This window comes from Felis catus, chromosome C1, assembly GCF_018350175.1.
Source record: "Felis catus isolate Fca126 chromosome C1, F.catus_Fca126_mat1.0, whole genome shotgun sequence".
Classification (NCBI taxonomy): domain Eukaryota; kingdom Metazoa; phylum Chordata; class Mammalia; order Carnivora; family Felidae; genus Felis; species Felis catus.
The window spans coordinates 77,056,936-77,077,016 of NC_058375.1; the positions used below are offsets into that span (position 1 = coordinate 77,056,936).

Sequence of the window (20,081 nt, forward strand, 5' to 3'; positions counted from 1 at the left end):
TATTTTTTATAGGGGGAATAGACAGAACGTAACATTTTATTGGTCTTTGAATACAACTACACCATTCCTTTGGACAAAGGGATGACAGTATTCCAGGGTGCTGCTGGTCAATTAGCAGGAAGAGAAGGTAAGAGTTATCTCTAGGGATCCAAGGGGAAGGGAAACAAATGTAACAGAAGAGTTACACAAATGGCTTTTCTTCTGTTAACCTGCCATGTGAAATCCCCTGGAAAAATTCTAGGTAAGAAAGAATAGGAACTGGCTATCCAATGACTCTGTGAAATGAGTTGTTCAAAGTCCAGATTCCAAAAGAATAGATGCTACCATTACAAAACCAGTAAACACAGTTCCTTACAGTCAAGTAGCAATGCTAACAGAAATGCCATATTGAAAATTAAAATCCATGAGAAGCCTAGACAAATCTCATTCAAGCCACTGGTTTCTGCTTCTTGTCACCTGCCTTTTAAAAAGTAAAATCCTGCTTGGGCCCAGAGTCTTCCTTTGCTTATGCTCAGAAGAAGAATCTAGTAAGTAAAGAACTGTAGGAAATCAAGTTAAGTATTAAAGAATGGCTAATTCAAAACTAAACAACCAAAATCTGGAATAGAAAAATCTCATTAGTTTTCTCAGTCAAGAGCCTGGCACATAGTAGAAACTCAACAAATACTCAAAGGAAAACCCAATAATTGAACCTTTGACATTTAGACAGCATATGAATGGAAATTTGTTCTACTATGCCATACAGATAGCATCCGGTAGCACACCTCTGCATCATTTGTTTAAATGAATATGTTGCTAGCAGTCATATTCTTCATTGATCAGTCTAGCTTATATGTTGAAACTAAGTTCTTCACAACCAGCAGAAAGAGTGAGGTATCAAGTGCTTTGCAAGTAGCACCTTTTTCCCCCTAGTTGCATTGGTGAACAATCTGAATTTAAATGGACTTTAAAGCAATTCATACACTAGACAGAAGTAAAGAGTTTAGGAAACTCAAAGGGCTAAGTGTTACTAGATGTCAGCTTTTCTTTCCCTATCTATAAGGTAAACCACACACAATCCCTGTCTTTGTTATGTGCAACAGAGTAAGCATTTGGTTTATCATGAGATTATAGGTAGAATCTTACTTTGATGAGCTTGCTGGTTGTCAAAATTGCCACAATGTATTCAAATTCCTTTTAAAATGTAAATAAATTACTGTAGGATACAAACAGAATGCATTATAACAATCCTTTAAAAATTTGTTCACAGAATGCTAACGTTAAGGGTGTAAAGCAAATTGAGGGATAAGGGCAGAGGGTGATAGGCAAGTATGCAATACAATGTTTTATTATATATTTAGATGCCGTGGTTCTTTAAAAATGGAACTGGACATGTTTGCTTTGAGGTATAGAAAGAATTTTGACTTTAATACAGGAAAAAGAATTTTTCTGACTTTTGATGTTATATGGACTCTAGAAACTGAGGTTCAGGTTATTTTATGAATGATCAGATCTAAATTTTAAATGAAAATGCCATAGTTTTTATAGTAATTAATATTTAAAGGAATTATGACTTCAGAAAGGACAACTCTCCCAGCATATGACAGAATCTCCATTACCCAGTGTTCCAAGTAAGTTCAGAGAACACATGCACTGAGCATCCCTTGGAAAACTTGTCCATAAAGTAAGTATATTAAAAAACCTAGGGCCTTTGGTAATTATACCTAAATACCTTGGTGTCTTAGTATCTCCATGATCACTTTTACTCTTGTTTTTTCAAAAATTTATATTTGAGAGGGAGACAGCGCGAGTGGGAGAGGGGCAGAGAGAGAGGGAGACACAGAATCCAAAGCAGGCTCCAGGCTCTGAGTTGTCAGCACAGAGCTGGACGCAAGGCTCGAACTCACAAACCATGAGATCATGACCTGAGCCAAAATCAGACGCTTAACCGAATGAGCCACCCAGGTGCCCCTCCATGATCACTTTTAAATTTCTTATCCCTTGAAATGTCACTTATTTATCTTAGATGATAAAACATGAATACATTTTACAGGAATAGTTTTTTCTAATACCAACATCCAAACTTCACACCTGCATTACAGCCCAAACATTTTAGAAAAATCTGCAAAAAAAAAAAAAAAAAAATGAGTATTTAACATATTAATATGCACACAAAAGGGACACCCATATGGTATTCTCTACATGAAAAAGATGATTTACACAAAATGTTCCACTAAATGAAATAGATGATGTACAAACATATCTATTACACAAATGTTCTCATTCAACAGTTTTTATTATATCTAGAGGGAAAAGCAGTTTTATTCTGGACTGTACCAGGAGTCACTGGAACATTAAAATACAACACTAACACATTCAGTTTTAGTATAATGGGGCTTATCAATATTTGTGATAAATAGTCAAAAGTTTAACAAAGTTATTTACATTAATAATCTGCCAAATACATAAATTTACACAAAGTTTTTCTTTATAATAGGATTTAAAATTTTTTTAATGTTTATTTATTATTGAGAGACAGAGAGAGACAGAGTATGAGCATGGGAGGGGCAGAGAGAGGGGAGACACAGAATCTGAAGCAGGCTCCAGGCTCTGAGTTGTCTGCACAGAGCTGGACGCAAGGCTCGAACTCACAAACCGTGAGATCATGACCTGAGCCAAAGTCAGACGCCCAACCGACTGAGCCACCCAGGCACCCCTGTAATAGGATTTTATGTGTGCGCTTAAAATAAAAACACAAACACTTTTATCTCTTCCAAAGTATTTTAAATCTAACATTGTTTCTGTACTTGAAATGTATTTATACAAAATACTACATTGGTTTTAGAAATTCTTAATTTTCTTCTCTTGAGTAAAACTGCATCTTCAGAAAGGAACAAATTCAGTCATTCAAACCTTCCTAAGATTCCTATTCAGGGTGGTAAAAAATGTTTGAGTGATTGATTTTCACCAGAAAACTGTTAAAAACACCTTTGCAGTTATCTGATTTATAAAGGATCTAATTTGCTACTGGGAGTATTTAACTTACTTGTAAAGAGAGTGAATTATACTGTAAGGCCATATACAAAGTTTTAGAATATACCTTTCAGTATATAACAGAACAGCTGTTTGATCAAATAGGAATGAAAGAGAAATACAATAGATTTATGAACCCTCAAAAAGAACACCAAACTGCTATGCTACAAAATATAACAACAACAGCAACAATAGCAACAACAACAACAACAACAGTGTGTCTAAAGCACTAAACCAGATCAGTGAGAAACAAATTAATAAATAACACAAGAGATACAAATTCAAGTTTGTTTTCTTGAGCATTATTTAGTTTTATACCCAGAAGAAAAAGAATTTACTTTAGGCTCTAACATTAAGGCTCTAACATTATTAAGTAAGTACTTTTGCCCTTTCCACCTTACTGCCCATTAAATACAATTGTTTCAATGAATTTCATGTTCTTTTTAGTTCACTACACAAACGATCTCAAAAAATGAGGATTTATTTCTTAGAAACATCTGAAGTTCAGTGTGGTAAAGGAGCACATTATAACTAAACTAAATTAACATTCACCTCCAAAATATTTTCATTTGCAATCATCCTCCCCTGCCCGTTTATTTAAAAGTCCCATTTCATCAGTTTTGCTCCTAACTGGTTGTTGGTATCTCTGGGGTAAAGTGAAACTTAATATAATGGCCAGGCTATACCTATCCAAAATAAGAGGTATGGTATAGCCCTACTAGAGGGAAGAAAAATTTCTTCTCCATCTAGTTGGTCTGTATAAGATGGGTAGGCAATAGCAGCTATGAGCTCATTCAGGAAGACAGGAGGGATAAAAAAAAGACATAAATAGGTTAAATCATCATTCTGCCACCATTAACACACTGGTAGTGGAGGAGGTAGGTAATGGCAGTGGAGAGGTGGGAGGAGAATGCATATGCCTGTCCCAAGGGATACACAAGTGTGAGCCGATAAACTCAATGCTAGTTGCCGTCATTAATCTTTCACAGTTCGTAAGTCCCAAGCACATAACAGACTGTGCCAAGAACATTTTCTTTCCCTCAGTCCCAACTGAAAAAGGAACATGGCATTTTGGAGGGGGAAGAATTGGGGAAGAAACCTGTTACCTTGGATAAAGTAGGGATGGGGGATAGAGAGAGCCAAATTCTTATTTCTTCAGTGTACACTCTTATCTTTGCATAAAGTACCTACAAAACAGCCTTCATGGGTATTGACTTGAGCAGTCACAAAGCAACCCACACTCAGTTTAACGCTCTTGTCGTACACAGTCTTAAAATTCTTAATTTTTTAACACAAGGCGCTACATCTGCATTTTGCATGGGACCCTACAAATTGTGTAACCAGTTCTGGGTCCTGAGTACCTACCACTCTAAATGAGAAAGGCAGCCCTCAGCTCCACTTCTTAATCTCTTGGCTCATAAAAAAAAATAGCTATTAAGAGAAGAATTGTTAAATATTACTCTCTACAACCCGTTAAAATGGAAAAGGACTTCCCTACTCCCAAGACCAATTTTTTTGTTTTTAGGTATACTGCCATCATCAAACCAATCATTATTCCCAAGATACATATAAAGCAGTTTAAGTGGTTTATTTTTATGAAAAGCAATGTTCCCCTTCTAATCAGAATTAAGCATATAGATAAGATATACAATTAGCAACCTCTGAAGTGTATTTTCACCATTATTTTCTCCTGACATTTTCCCTCCAAAATTGGATATTTTTTCAGTACTCTAAGTTACTTTCACCAATTTTTAGAGTTTCCATTCTCAATGACTAAAAACAGTAACTAACATAGAATCACAGAACAATCATAGCAAAGTTAATTAGATCCTGCATGATTTAACATTTTGCCTAGAAGAGGATGGAATGCAAAAATACTTGAAACGCAGATTTCCTTTGCTTTAAGTATGAGGTTTATTGCTTAAAGTATTAGTCTAGAAAAGGCAGGTACCTTGAGTTTGCCCTACAAATTAAGAGTTATATTAAGGGCAGCAATAGCCAGGCATCTATGTTTGGCCCAGAGAATGAGTTCAAGCAAATGAAGATAGCCTTTATTTAAACTTGGGTCTACTTGGAAGAAAAAAAGTATATTCAACTTGTAGAAGTCTCTGCTATTTCAAAGTAGAGGGGATATTAGTAAAAGAATATTTTGAGTACTATGTCCCTAAAACATAAAGGGACAAGCTATACCTAAGTATGATACTTTATCACAGATTTCTATAAATAGAGAAACTGGAGGCATACAAGTTTTTCTAGCTTGTCAAAAGTTACACACTAACAATACTCTGGCTACGAGTAGCTTACTAGTCAGTTAGGAGTTAAACAATACTCTGGCTACGAGTAGCTTACTAGTCAGTTAGGAGTTAAAGATCGCAAATTTATTATTTCTCTGTGGCAACAGGTAAAGAAAAAAAACATTTAAAATTCGTCCTTAACGCGGGTTGAACTTGCATGCTGTTTTACTAAAGCCAAATAGGCACTTACCAATACTGACCACTTTCCTAAGACTAAGACACACCTGAAATTGGAATAGACATTAAAATACATAACTAATCTGCTATAAATCACTTTTGTTTAGAATTATTTGAATATAATCATACTCCCTGACATCTGAAAGTCTCAGTATTTCCAAAATATCATTTCATATTTAGTAGGAGTAATTAACTGCTTCTGACTATAAAGTAAATTAGGTAAGGAATCGACCTTACTTTAATATTGCCATTAAATTATTTTCAACATAATCATGTTCAACTTACATAGGGCGCACAATAATTGTAATGGTAAATCTAAAGGTCACAAACGCACAAACCCCAACAGATCTCTGATTCAGTTTTCTTATAATTTTCACATGTTTACACATTCCAGCCAAAATCCAAACTAAAATCAAACATGGTGCTGACCAGGTATCCTCTACTTTGAGTTAACTTCCAGCTAAGGCCACAATTAAACAGACACTCTAAACACTGCAGAGCAAGAATTAACCTTATCCCTTACATCCCAGACACAACAAAGAAATAGTGAGACCTATTTTTTCCAGTTCTTAGACACATGAGGGACCAGCAGAGTCTCCACAAGTCATCCTCTCACCTTAACCTCCAAAAGAGAGAGTCTGTGTATTGTTTTACTATTTCTATAAAGCCATTTAATGCTGATTACCTACATTCAGCTCTGCCTAGAACATGCCCTGTTACTCTAAGGTCTAACTATATCTTAACCCAGATTATAAACAGCATTAAAAAATTCATGTTAGAATGGAAATCATAACGAACACAAAAGATTATAACAAAGTTATGATATAAAGATATTAGACATGTTAAAAAATCCCAAAACATAACAGTCCAGGTTAGTTCAATTGTTAAAAAGATCAAAACAAGATATAAAAAGCAAAACTCAGAAAATTAGTAACAGCACCAATAGGAATGGTAGGGGACTCGTTAGGATTTTTATGAAAAACAAGTGGCTGGACAAAAAAGATTATCAATCAAAGAGAATCCCTAAAATTTATAACTAATGACATCTAAAGAGGGCATCGTAAAATGTAAATATTTGGTGCTACAAGGGTACAACATTTTTCGGGGTTCCATTTTCCTAACCACAAACTTAACCGATTCAGTACGTGTGGTTATTTGCTTTATTACAGTGGATAGCTGGATGATTAGGTGTTGCTGGATGAGTAATGAAGCCTAACCTTTTAGGAAACCCCACCGCAGCAGATCCATTAACTGTTTTAGTACAACCATCCTCCTAGTAACAAGATTTAAAACCTAAGCCATTTCTGTCCCTGTCCTCTTCTTCTACTTCTAATTAATCTGCCAAGTTCTGCTTACTTTACTTCCATAGTATTATCTGTGCATCTATTATCTTTCCTTTACATTCCTATTGTCATTGTCCTGGTTCAAGACTCCTAAAATGACCTCACTTATAATTTCTCCACCTCCCCACCAAATCCTTTAACGTTTCTCAAATTCTTAAAAAAAAAAAAAAAAAAAAAAAGAAGAACAAAAACAAAAACAAAAAAAATCCTCCCTTGTTCCTCACTACAAAGCTAATTCCATCACCATAAGATTGGCATTCCATGTCCTTTACCTGTTCACCTCTACTCCTGTTATCTCCTACTTCCTAAGTATTTGCAATAAACTTCCACACTGTCCCAAGCTGCTCCCTCCTATAGGTATGCTCCTTCCCTACCCCTAACCCCATTTCCATTTCACAATTAGCTATCTTCAGGGTCCAAATCAAATGTGACTTCCTAAAACCTTGCTAAGTCTTGGTCTAGCCAAAAGTACCAATGGCACTTACGATTTGCCTTGTATTAAAGTTATATATTATGTGGTTCTACTCTAAGATGCAATTTATCTCTACAGTACTTACCACAATGCATAAACCACAGCATGAGCTAAAAGAACTGCTTGTTGAATTACTGAATCAATCAATTTTTCGTATTGTGGGCAAATGGCCAATCAATTTTTCGTATTGTGGGCAAATAGCCCATGTCTTGCTGGCATAATAAAACACTTAGTATCCATAAGGATGACACTTATGTACTCAAATGGTTAAATTATACTCAGTCTACAGTTTCACAAGGCAGAAATAAGAACAACATTTTAGAAACATAACCATCAAAATGGTTAGGGTAAAATCAAGTTTGATACTAGTCTTCAATTACCTGGAAAATTTACTTAACTTGAACAATTTATTACTGTGCTAATCCCAAATAACGATACATTACTGTGCACATAAATATGTACAGATATAGACTTTTAATGAAGAATGGTACTACAGAGATAAGTTATAACCAAGAAAACACAGAAACCCATCTGTCTGACCACATTATTCCCTTATTTAAAAAAATTCTTCAATGATTTCCTAAATTTTTTAGCAAGCATCCAAAAGTATCAACCTTACCTTTCTGACATTACCATCTTCCCAAACACCCGCAACTGAATCTTTCAGTACCTCTTGAACTCGAAATTTCATCCCTTTGTGCCTAAACTACATTCTTTTCTCTACCGAGAACGTTCCACTTTGTCTCTTCTTCCTAAAACTACCCATCCTTCAAGCTCAGGGTCTAGCTGAAACCTTACAAAGTTTTCCCACCATAATAGTACCTTTGTACCTATCCCACAGGATCCTAAGTATGTTTATGCAGCTGAAGCGCAGTCTTTACAGCCCCTAGCACCGTCCTGGTATGATAAAAGAACTAAAAATTTTGTTGAATGAATGAAAACTTTCTTTGACTACTAGGTTTTACTTTCTCTCACTTCAAACATAATGACAAGAAACATATGTGCATGAACTATTCTCATTTTTCCCTTTTTCCTTCTTTTTGAGGCTCTATTTAGTAACGAGACAAATTATAATGGCAGCAGGAAAAAAGGACCCAACTTAATTCCCAGCTCCCCTCAAAAGAAGGTCTAGACTAAATTAAACACCTTTATCTCCTACAGCACTTAATACTTTATTTCCATTTACTTGTATACTATCTCGCATAGGTCTCTAACTTTGATAGTTTTGTATGTGTTGCAATAATGCTTTCCTAAGTTCTTTGATGGCAGGGACATGTTTCATGCTTCCCAGGTATCTTCCAGATAGCCTACTCTGGAGTAATTATCAAGGTATTTGCTTTAACTAGAAGCTAGTTTGCTCCTTTAAAGTTTAATCATAATAAGAAGATACAAATGTTCTCTTTGTACTCTTTCAGGCTGAATGCATCACTCTAAGAGCATGCAATTTCCTCAAGATGCAACATTACAAAAATGTTTTAAAAGACACTGCAGAGACACTCATGAAAAGACAAGTAATTTAATGCATCTTGAGAAGCTTTCACAATACTATTTTTTTCTTTCCACCGCAGGAGAAAAGTGTTCCTATAGCACATTCCACAATATAAGAATTACTCTTCTGGTGGCTTATACACCCGCTCAGCACCTGGCACTGTGTTACACATTCATTAGCACTTGTTGTTGCAGGCCTCTGTGGCCAATTAGATCATTAAAGCTGAAAACAGGCAAAAGATCCTATTAAGTAACATGCAATCTACTATTCTATTTAAAAGTGGGTGGTATGAAAAAGAAAACACTGACTTTACTAAAAAAAGAATGTAGACGCATTGCACTGGTAGTATTGACTGAAAGACTCTAGTGCCAAGTTTTTAAGTTCTCTTTTTCTCACTGGAAAAGTTATGCATTAATTATGATGGTGGTGAGTCTGTTGGTGTAGAATAGCAATAATCCTGCTTTACTTCTAAAATGCTTCACAGAAGTGTTCTGAAGATAATGAAATGAAACCCCTTCCCCAAATACATCTGCATATAAAAATGTTTTTCTTGCATTACTTTTTTAAATAACTAGGAATCTCTAATTTACTTTAAATATTACAGGTCAGCATTTTATTTAAAAAATATGATCTACCGATAAACACCTGAATACAATGAGTAAAATAATTTTACATGCTGCCACAGAAGTAGTATTATGATTTCTAACATGTTACTATTGTTGATTCTGGTCAATACCAGTCCCTAAGCAAAAGAGTCACTTGAGGGGAGTGTTTCCAATCTGTGGGAAGTAACTTCTTGGTAAGTAGTAAATCAATTTACTGGGTCATGACCAGCATTATTTTTAATGAAAAAGAATAAAATAGAAATTATTAGAGTACATCACAATCACTTCAGGTGAGTAATGAGTGAGACCAAGTGAGTATGTGTATTAATGTGCATTTGTATTACAGGGTCAAGATGTAAAATGGAATTCCAATACAAATGCTGAACACCACTGTTATTCTTTCTGCTTTTTAGAGATAACATGGCTCTGCACCACTGTGCACCATTGTGCAAACATGCTTTCCTCTTAACTGATACATTTCCTTTCACAACAACCTACTCGGACTTTAATTATTTCCCCTTTCTTCACCTGTTGGAATTCACTTGCTTTGACCTCAAAATATTTTTCTTTTTTGGTTCCTAACTGCAGATTAAGTTGATAGAATATACTCTGCCTTAAATAATTTTAAATATTTTAGAAATTTTAATAACCAAGGTACCATATAACTTATCGTCCAATCCAGGACACCTATGAAAAGAGGCGCTTGTCTATTACTCGGCCGCTACAAAAGGGCTAACCCAGTCAGTACAGTTGCTCTATTAATAACTTAGTGATACTGTGTTTTTAATACTGCCAGTATAAAAAGGGCATCACTTAATTTAAATATTATTAAACACAAAAAAGTCAATAGTAAAATTAGAAGTCCAAAAGCATTTAATACGAACTACATGAAATTTCTGATTTTTAATGAAAATTATGCAATGTTCTTATTATTAGACTATATAAAGAATTACCCAGGAAAAAGTCGTATGACCGCATAAAAAGTTAACCTAAAGAGAATAAAGCTTGAATAAGAAGTCTACCAATAGTGCAGTCTGTTAACTGTAATAAATTCTTAATAGGTATGCCTTAAAAAATAATAAGTATGCCTTGAATTTACAATACAGAATATAAAGTAAACCCTTTGGCACTAGCTTCTTTAGACAAAAATTCATTTTAAAAAAGGTAAAAAAAAAAAGTTTCATAAATGAGCATCTACCACGGAAGGCACATGGAAATTATTAAACAATTATTGGAACCTGCCCAATGGATGACAAACTGGGTCAGTTCTGGGCAAAATTTTAATCTGTGAAGTTTATTCTTTTTTGTCAACTGAACTCTGTCCCAGGTATGGCTACCCTTCTATGTCTTTAATTCCAAGCTTTCCTACTTTATTATTCATCATTTCCTTTTACTAAAGTTAGGAAGCATTTTGTTTGTTTGTTTGTTTGTTTATTTATTTATTTATTTATTTATTTATTTATTTATTTATTTATTTAATTTATTTATGTTTGTGACCATATACATTAGTTTTGGTGTTACACAGTTCTGGCGTATTAAGCATTTTCTAACTCTTAGGGCTTAGATTTCTTAGATTTCCTGACTCCCAGTTCTATCTGCTTCATTTTTATTTTGTCATCTCCCCTTTCTCAGCTTTCTGCTAGAGGAAGTGTCCACAGATGATAACCTTTAGGGGATATACCTAAATACAGAAACATATATATAGAAAACTTTTTATCTGTGGTTGAAATAAGTGCATGTTTCTGGGATGGGGTCCACAGCTGTTATAAGACAGCTATTTGGGGAAGTAGAGGAGCATTCTTTTGGGTCTATTCAGGCTAGCTAGAATATTTCTCTCCCTCCAAAGACCACTAGTTCCCACAGAAGAGGCCAGGAGCCGGTGTCTTCTAAGGAAGCTTTGGGGTTTATCATAACCAAGCCGGCCTTTAGCATACTGTAGGGATACCTAAGCTTTTTCTTCAAGAGTAGGCCACATAAATAAAATCCACATGAATGAAGACTACTTGAATTAAGAACATGGGTACCAGACATTCTTATGGAGGCTTTAGTCCTACCTATTTTCCTTTTACATTGCTTCAGTCTTGTGATATACTTAGATTAAGGTAAAGATTTTTTCAAATGATTCTGTACTTTTTTCATGAAAACAACATCTACCTATTTTTGAGAAGTAATGCTTGTTACTCATATGAACTGATGAATCTCTTACAATAACCTGGTGGAACCCTCCAGAAACTACAGGTTGGGACCACTGACTTACACCACTGCAACTGATACGGAGGAAGAAAACAGGCATGTGGACTTTATAAATATAATACAGAATGTTTCATTTGGAAAACAAAAAGTAAGAAAGCTTATTAAAAAAAACTTTGTAGTTGGCATGAGCAAGCAGCAAAGACATCTTTGTATAGCTCTACTGGTCAAGAAGCTTTCAAAAACGCGGGGGGATGTTTCAGAATTTCTAAGAAAAGGTGCATGAGTTTTTTATTTTTGTTAAAAGTGGTTATGTGCTGTGGAAAATACCACCCTAAGACTTTCTTCAGCTTTTCATTTCCCTTCTCTTTGCCTTAGGACTGCCAAACACACACCTTTTATTTTCTAACTCTTCTGACATTTTGGTTAGTACTTAATGATATTTAAAAAGTAATGTTCTCTTTTCTTTCTTGATGACCAAAGAAATCTATCCCCATTCATCCTATATTAACTTTTTCTTTAATAATGAAATTGTTTAGACAATAAAGTGTTCATTAGAATGCACCCCTGGTCAGTGGAGGGCTACAATCAGTTATTTATAAAGAATTAATCCTATGTTTTAAAAGATTTTCAGACGAAATAAAAGCATTTTTTAATGGCCTACAAAACCTGTACTGGAGAGATGCGCCTCACTGAATATTTGCAATTATCTGTCTGAATTGTCAGACTGAAATATTTTTTAAAGTCCTCGAAAATCTAATCCAGGCCTGTTTCTTGGGTCCTTGGCTCTTTGTAAGACTCATTTATTCAGTCTTCACCAGAATGCTCCCCACTTTAAACCTAACCTCTTTTAGGATTTTCAACGGCTTTTGTTCTGTATGTGGCAGACCATCGTGATCAAAAACAAAAGTCTAGGATAAGAAATCCTTGATTTTTCCACTCTGCTATTAATAACTACATAAATCTGGGTAACTTCACCTTAAGTCTTGACTTGTCTAAGACCTAGTGTTCTGTAAAACTGAGAGAATTACTGCACTTACAACTCATATGGCGGTGTGAAGGTTAAATGTTACGCAATTCGGCTGCACAGCACAGAGCCTGACACATAGTAAGTGTACAGTGAAAGTCAGTGACTGTGGTAGCAATAATTATGAAGTTCTGTTTCTACAGTCTTTTATTTTCACTGCCTCCCTGCCTCTAATGTCTGCAATCCCCTTTCAAGCCTGATGAAGGTAGGAGTAATATTATAAAAACTAAAACCTCACCGTAGGAGGTTACTAATCCAGTAAAGTAAAACTCACTCTATTCTTCTTTTAATGCAGTCAACAGTCATCCCTGGTCATTTGTATATCAAGTCAAAGGATAAAGCAAAGAAGCAGAAGAAAGACATTAGTATGAATACAAGTGTTTCTTTGGTAGCAAGAACATATTGGATGTAAGCCAAGGGAAGACATGAGGAAGAACAAAAAAGTTGGGAAAACAGCAACTAGAAGGAAGCAGAAGGCAGTGATCTAAAAGAGCAAGAGAAATAAAAAGACTGGAAGGAGAGTTTTAGGCAAAAGGATTTATGTAGATATATTTAGAAAAGAGTATATTTTAAGACATGAGAGAAATGGGATTTGCTAAAGCAGGGTAGCTTGAAAGGCTACAAATGAAAAGAGCAAGGCGTTTTGTAGGGTAAGAAGCAGTATTACATATGAGTAAGCTAATACAATTTTTCACAGGCTGGCAATACGAAGAGTATCTGCAAGGCTGGGCTAACCAACCAAAAATAACACAGAAATGTGCATGTTGAGATTTATGTGTTGGCTGTATTTATTAATCCTAAACATAGTTTAGGAGTATTAAAAGAAAAATCTATTCAGTTGTCAACATGGGCCATTTTTAAGGCTTATCCCTTTAAAGATGTGATCTACAGACTAATGAAAACTCCTTAGTTTTAAGGTACATATTTGAAATTTCACAATAATTTTCTTTCCTAATAAAGCATTTCGTTAGGCTAGAACTACAATCCTTTTTACTAAAGAGAGGTTGCCTTACTGGAATCTACTCACAAAAATAAATTTAAAAATCAAAAAATAGTGTAATTTAAAAATCAATGGGAATTAGGCAGACTCAAAAGTCCCACACTTCTATTGGGTTATTTATTTATTTTTCCCAAATCAAGTCAATAGAAGCCAAATGAAAAAGAAGAACTTGCTTAAAATGATATCTAACAGTTTACAAGTTGCTGAAATTTAATGTATATTCAGACTCAACTGTGCTTACCAAAGAAAGCTATAAATATCATCTGAATTAGCACCAGTCTGGTGGGAAAAAAAGTGTACTGAATCAAGCAGACTTGCTGTGTTATCTGTTCAAACATACCTGTACCAGTCAAAAGTCCAGCACTCTTCTTTCGTGCATAAGCGCGTAAGTGGTTGGACAGGCTAACAGCACTTGTAAACGTCGTATTGCAATGCACACATGTTCTAAGCTTCACAGGCATACCTATCATTCAAAAGAAAACTATAATCCAGTTCTCACTTCAAAAAGTGAAATTTTCTTAGCTAAAAGCGTGAAGAAAAGTACCACAATAAAGATGGTTTAAAAAACGTTCATTGAATTAGCTTAACTTAAAATAAGGAGCGGGGGGGGGGGGGGGTTAAGTTAAATGTTATTAGTTTGTAGTTAGTATTTAGAGCCAACCCATGCTCTTTGGAAAGGTGGAAGAGGAGTGCCTTGAACCTCTAAGCTCCTCTGGATTTAACACCTATTATCACTTTCTTGCAGATTTCTGTGTTACGCAGATCATTTCCTAAACCTAAATACAATCCTGTGATTTGAAGAGCACTGTTCAGTTGAGAAGTTTCAAAGCTTGCAACTTACCAATACAAAGAATTAAAAAGTCTAGTTGACAAAGTGGTAATTAAAGTGTTTTACCCACAAAACCGTAAAAGGCTCAATACTAAATTAGGCTTTCTGATGAAGGCTGGGAGAAAAGGTGGTAAAACACACCACTGAACAGCTGTTAGACACAACATTTTATTCAGGGCATTTTATGTTCATTACTCTGAATGCGCAATCAATAATGAAAGTTAATGATTTGAAGTTTTTTGCTAAAATCTTTGTGCTAAATAAATGATCAACAAGCTAACATCTTAATCATCACAGGAAAGAAAACATGTTGAAAACAATAAGAAACTCCTAACTTCTAAGACAATTCTCACTCCCCCAACTCGTTTCAGTTGGTTTCTTCAACATGAGCTATGATAGCCACAAATACGGTTTCCATCTCTCAAGTGTACTACACCTCAGTCAACACAGCTGATACACCTTTCTTACATTTTCTTCTTCTGAAAAATGTTCAAAATCTGATTTTGAAAGACTCTCTTCATACAAAAGAACCGTATTAACCAGAAATTCATACAGGACCATTTTTCAGACCACTTACAACACAAGGTAATCTTTCCTTAAATCAAAACTGCAAACAAATATCTGGGCTGTCCCAAGTAAACAAATCAACATTATAGTAATTGTATTCATTATTAACCCACTGACCAGTTACTTTTACCTCAGACACGTTCAACTCAGGGCTAAAATTACGAGACCACAAAGTTAATCAATCATCGACATTCTTAACCTCCAAAAGAAACCGACAAAGACACTTAAAATTTTTCTAATCTAAAAGTATAAACCAGACTTAGCAATAACAAATATAGTTAGGCTATTTTATCTGCTACATCATTTGCCAATACAAACTGTTCTTTTGAAAAGGAAAAACTATTGGTGCACAAGCACTAACCTCAACATCTGTTCTGTTCCATTAGACCACCGCTGCAAAACCCCAAACAAATATTTTATACTCACAACAGTTCTCCAAAACCGAACTATCCCACAATACAACGAGGAACTGGAGAAGGAGAAGTTTCTTTGGGTTAATCACAACACACAACAGACACCAATCCATTTTTGTTTGTTTGTTTGACCTAAGCAGAAGGAAAACCAATAGCTAAATCTTGAAACCATTATAATCTTGGAGCACTGGCAAATAGAGAACAGGTTTGCCATTCCAGTAATGCTATGTTTCTGAACAACGTCAACCTCCCATCCATAGGACCATTCCCCAGCCATAACAGATTTTATTTTTACAGATCAGCTTTTTGGTTTTTATTTTGTTTTTTGTTCTCACCTTACATTCTGACCAAGAAATGAGGCACAGAGAATTCAGTGCTGATGAGCATCAACTGATGATTTATATAGAAATGACAGTATAACCAATCTCTGCTCTGCAAAAAAAGCAGCTTAAAAACATTCTAAGAAGTATTTCCTACAAATATTCCATAAAAGTAAGCATAATTAAACTGTTTAAATTATACACAATAGTCATAAACATCCTCTTACCTGAGTGCATAGTCAAGTCCATTCTTTGTGGCTGATACATCAACGGACTGTCTTCACTTAATGGAAGAACACACTTCTGAACAAATCTCTTTCTTGCAGTTTGATTATGAATTTTTTGAGGAGAAATAGCAGAATTCCTTTCTTCTCCCATCCTTTTATTTTTAAGCAGTTCTATCAGTGTAAGAGACTGATTCTTTTTTCCACTGGGCAGTTCTGGTTTTGTTTCATCATATTCATTTAAGAAACTCAGCCCTTCCTCTTCTGATGCAGACACTGATAAAGCTTCAGTCTTTAGGCCATTACGGTATGCTTCAAGAGGTATAACATTTTGAGATAGAAAGTCATCACTTGATGCAAGTTTTTGAGCTACAAATGGTCTGGGAATAATACGACGACTGTTCAATGCTTTTAAGATTTTTTCATATTTTTCTTCATTTTGCATCATTTCATTCAAAACACAGATTGGAGATTTATGAGCATCCCATTTGGTCTTTCCAAGTCTTTTCAGATGGCCTCTAACATGATTCGATAATCCAATTTTAGTATCAAACCAACCACCACAGAGCTGACAAGTGTGTTCAGAAGTGGTTTCAGACTTCTCTATAGCTAAAAAAAAATTTTTTAAGAGTAACATCAGAATTTTTTGTAAAGCGATCATCTTAAAGCCAATTAACTCTGAAAAATAAAATTATTTTTTCTTTATTCTAATAAAGACCAAATTTGAACAAAACCTTCAAATTCTTTCAATCTGAATAGACATAGTAGCCCAAATTATCCACGTGGAAACTTACCTTTTCTAACTCGCTTAACAGGTGTCCCTGTGCCAGTTCTTTTGAAATGTTGCATTTTGTCGCTTGTGGCTATTTGTTCCGGTGATACAACATGACGGGCTTCATAGCTTAATCCAGCTCTGTGAAGATGTCCTCGAACATGATTTGATAACCCAACACCTGTTTCAAATGTTGCTGGGCAGTAAGGACATGATTTCTTCTCAAGAGACAGATCAGTCCAGTGAAAAACAGAACTATGCTTTGACAATGAAGTTTCTGCATTTTCTAAATGCTGAGGATCATGTATCTCATGCAAAAAGTTATTAGTTCCAGCATCTTCATAATATTCAAAATAAAAGCCATCATTCTGGTCATAACTAAGGGTAGCATTTTCTCCAGGCTCTTGACCTTCTACCTTGCTTTTAAAAAGTGGGAATAAGTTTACGTGTTCTTGATTAATATCATTATAGGTTTCATCTTCTATGGCCTGTGTAGTGTAGTCACCTAGCTCAACATTATCCCAGGAACTTTCATCTTCTGTTTCATAGCTATCTTTCTTTTCAGCAGAATTAAGTTTTTGCAAAACAACAACAGTCATTTTATGCAAGAAATCTGGATAGCTATCCAAGTCTTCTCCTCCAACAGAACTTTCCTTCTTGGATTCCTTAACTACTCTCTTTACAGCTACACGCCTGTGTTCTCTGAAGCTTTCTGGCCTTTTCGTGTCAGAGTTTTGAGGGTCTGAAATAAAACTGTTGTTGTGAGAATTACTTGATGATGAGAACAGATGTAAAGAGTTTAGTGAACTGGCTTCTTCTTTTTTGAAATGTAGAGGATACGATTCACCTGATTTTTTGATCATTCTGTAGTTTTCATATTTGTGTCTATATAAATAGTTGCTATTCGCCTTGGCATTAGATTTTTCTTTTGCTGCTTGATGGAAATACTTAGGTTTTTGGTCAGTGCTGCTTTTAATCATAACAGTCTTGTGAGAATTGTTTTGATTGCACACATTTACACCTGACTGGGCAATGCTTTTCCGAGCTTTTTGTACTCTGTGTGGCCGCTTATGGAATTTGGAAAAATTACCTGATTGTGAGGATGATCCAAATGTTCGCTTTACATCTTGTTTTAAAGCAGAGTTCTTTGGAAATGTGGTTGACTGTTGTTTAATTAAAGGTTTAGTGCTATCAATATCTATAGGTTCTTCAAGAATGTCACTTTTTCTTTTATCAAGTCCAAGTGGACTACCATATGAATCAACACATGATGATGAATGCAAGTACTCCATGTGTTTTTTTAAAATACTTCTGGCTGAAGTCGTAAAAGGACACATCTTACATATGTAGGTAGCTGATTTTTTGGATGATCCTATAACAGAGTCTTTCATGAAAGTCTTTTTTTGCGTTTTTCTCTGGGCTATATCAGAACTGACAATAGGGCATTTTACCACCGCTCCATGGGCAATGCCTCGATGGCATTCTAATTCATTTTCTGTCACTGCCATGAAGTTACACTCTTCACAGCAGTAGTACCTTTTATCTTTTTCATGGGTTTTAGCATGCTGCACAAATGTTTTAGGGCAATTGGTACCAAACACACACTGAGGGCACTGTAATCGTGCACTTCTTCCTTCATCCTGAAGTTCTTTCAATTCGCGAATTTCCTCCATCAACTTCTGTCTTCTTTCTTGGTGAATAATCATATGCTTTAGAAGTGAGTTACGATCTCGAAATGTCCGTCCACATTCTCTACAAGCATATGGCCTTGGGACATTAAGATGACGAAAGTGGCTATTCCCATCTAAATGATACATCATATGCCTGTGGAGGTGCTTCTTCTCCCTAAAATTCACATTGCACTTTGTACAGGGGTAAAATGATGGCTCTTCGGTGCTGAAAGTAGCAGGTGACTCGGAATCACTTTCTTCACATTTCTTTTTTAAGGTATTAGAAAGAAAAGTGCTAGTATGAACGGGTGAACTGTCTTCGCCACACTTATCTGGGTTATAAATTAGATGCTGAAAAGCATCCACAGATTCCAAGTCTTCATCAGTTGATTCAGGCTTCACTTTTGATAATGCATATTTCTGTGAGTCTATTGCTTGTAGTTCTTCATTCTGTTCTAGAAAGTCTACTTCTAGCATTTTTGACTTATTGGGTACACAATTTGAATCACTAAAGCAATCTTCAGTGTAACGAGTTATCTTGCTTACATCCATTTTCCGCTTTCTCTTTTTTTCTAGACCTACTTTGGAGTGAACTGGAGCTTTATCCGCTGTGTCTTCATTAGTCATAAGAAACTGAATGAACTCTTTTTGGGGATCCCAGTTTGTCTCATTTTCTGACCTAAATTCATCTGTACCTGAGGAGATTCCTGTTAATGTATCGACACAATCATCTTTTACCAATAAATCATCACTATCCTCACCCACCTCTACTTGGTTTATTAAAGTGCTATCTGACTTTATACTACTCCCTACTGAATTCTGAATGTCACAACCAACGGAAGCAGAGGTAGGTAGTTTTTTAATGGAATGGGTTGGATTCTTAGCATGTGCTACATCTGATAACAAAAATAAAACTTGGTGTTGATTTGCTTTCTGTGGTGTAGATAGCTGAAGATCAGGTGCCACCTTCAAAGCTGAACAAGATTCTGTTGTTGGCTGATCCACAGGTTGTCCAGTGGTTAATGAAACACTGCCTTTATTCATACTGGAAGTCTTAGCTAAGGAGGAGTGTGAAACTGGTCCATTAACAGCAGCTCCTTTAGGCAAGATAAAGTTTTCACTAGAAACAGTAGGAGCACCAGCATGTATAAATAGAGTAGACTGGCCTCCACTTAAGGCTTTTTCAGATTTGTCCTTTGACAGTTCTTCAGGCAGAGTGAGTGTATTATTTTTCTGAAATGATGTCTGACAATCTTTTGGTTTATGAACTCCACTCTCTTTGTCTGAGATAAAACTGTTGTTATCTAGGAGTTCTTCTTTAGCACCAGTAATATCGGTGTTTATCTTCAAATCATCCATATTGTTGGCAAGCCCATTTAACACATTTAGTCTAGAAAATGGAAGAAAAAAAATTTAGATTTGCATGAAAAAAATTCTAGTAGAATGTATGGAGAGTTCAAAGTACACATTTTTATTAGCATAATTCCATTCTTTTTATGTGGAGGTCCTAATAATTTTCCAAGAATGAAGAAAAACTTTAAAAAAGGTTAGGTAAATTTTTTTCTTTGTGCTAAGCAACAACAACCAATATTGAATATATACAAAACATCTAGAGAAGAGCAATATTAGAAATGGGCACATTATACTGGAACTACCTGTCTCCCTGGTAGGGAGGAT

At 35.3% G+C, this 20,081-nt stretch overlaps 1 protein-coding gene across 28 annotated transcripts in view; it reads right to left on the minus strand.

Annotated features, from left to right (window-relative positions):
• Positions 1-20,081, minus strand: part of ZNF644 (zinc finger protein 644) — a 104,786-nt gene that overhangs the window by 3,498 nt on the left and 81,207 nt on the right. For 21 of the 28 annotated variants that reach the window (XM_045036162.1, XM_045036161.1, XM_045036158.1 and 18 more), the window contains 3 exons: positions 16,757-19,794; positions 15,966-16,571; positions 13,950-14,072 (listed from right to left, as the gene is read on the minus strand). The exons of 4 other annotated variants lie outside the window; for them this stretch is intronic. In XM_045036162.1, the coding sequence (XP_044892097.1) occupies positions 13,950-14,072; positions 15,966-16,571; positions 16,757-19,794 (3,767 nt within the window). Of the gene's footprint in view, positions 1-1,125; positions 1,196-13,949; positions 14,073-15,965; positions 16,572-16,756; positions 19,795-20,081 lie in introns of all 28 variants that reach the window. 3 more of the 28 variants (XR_006584539.1, XR_006584540.1, XM_045036170.1) reach the window with 3 other exon arrangements.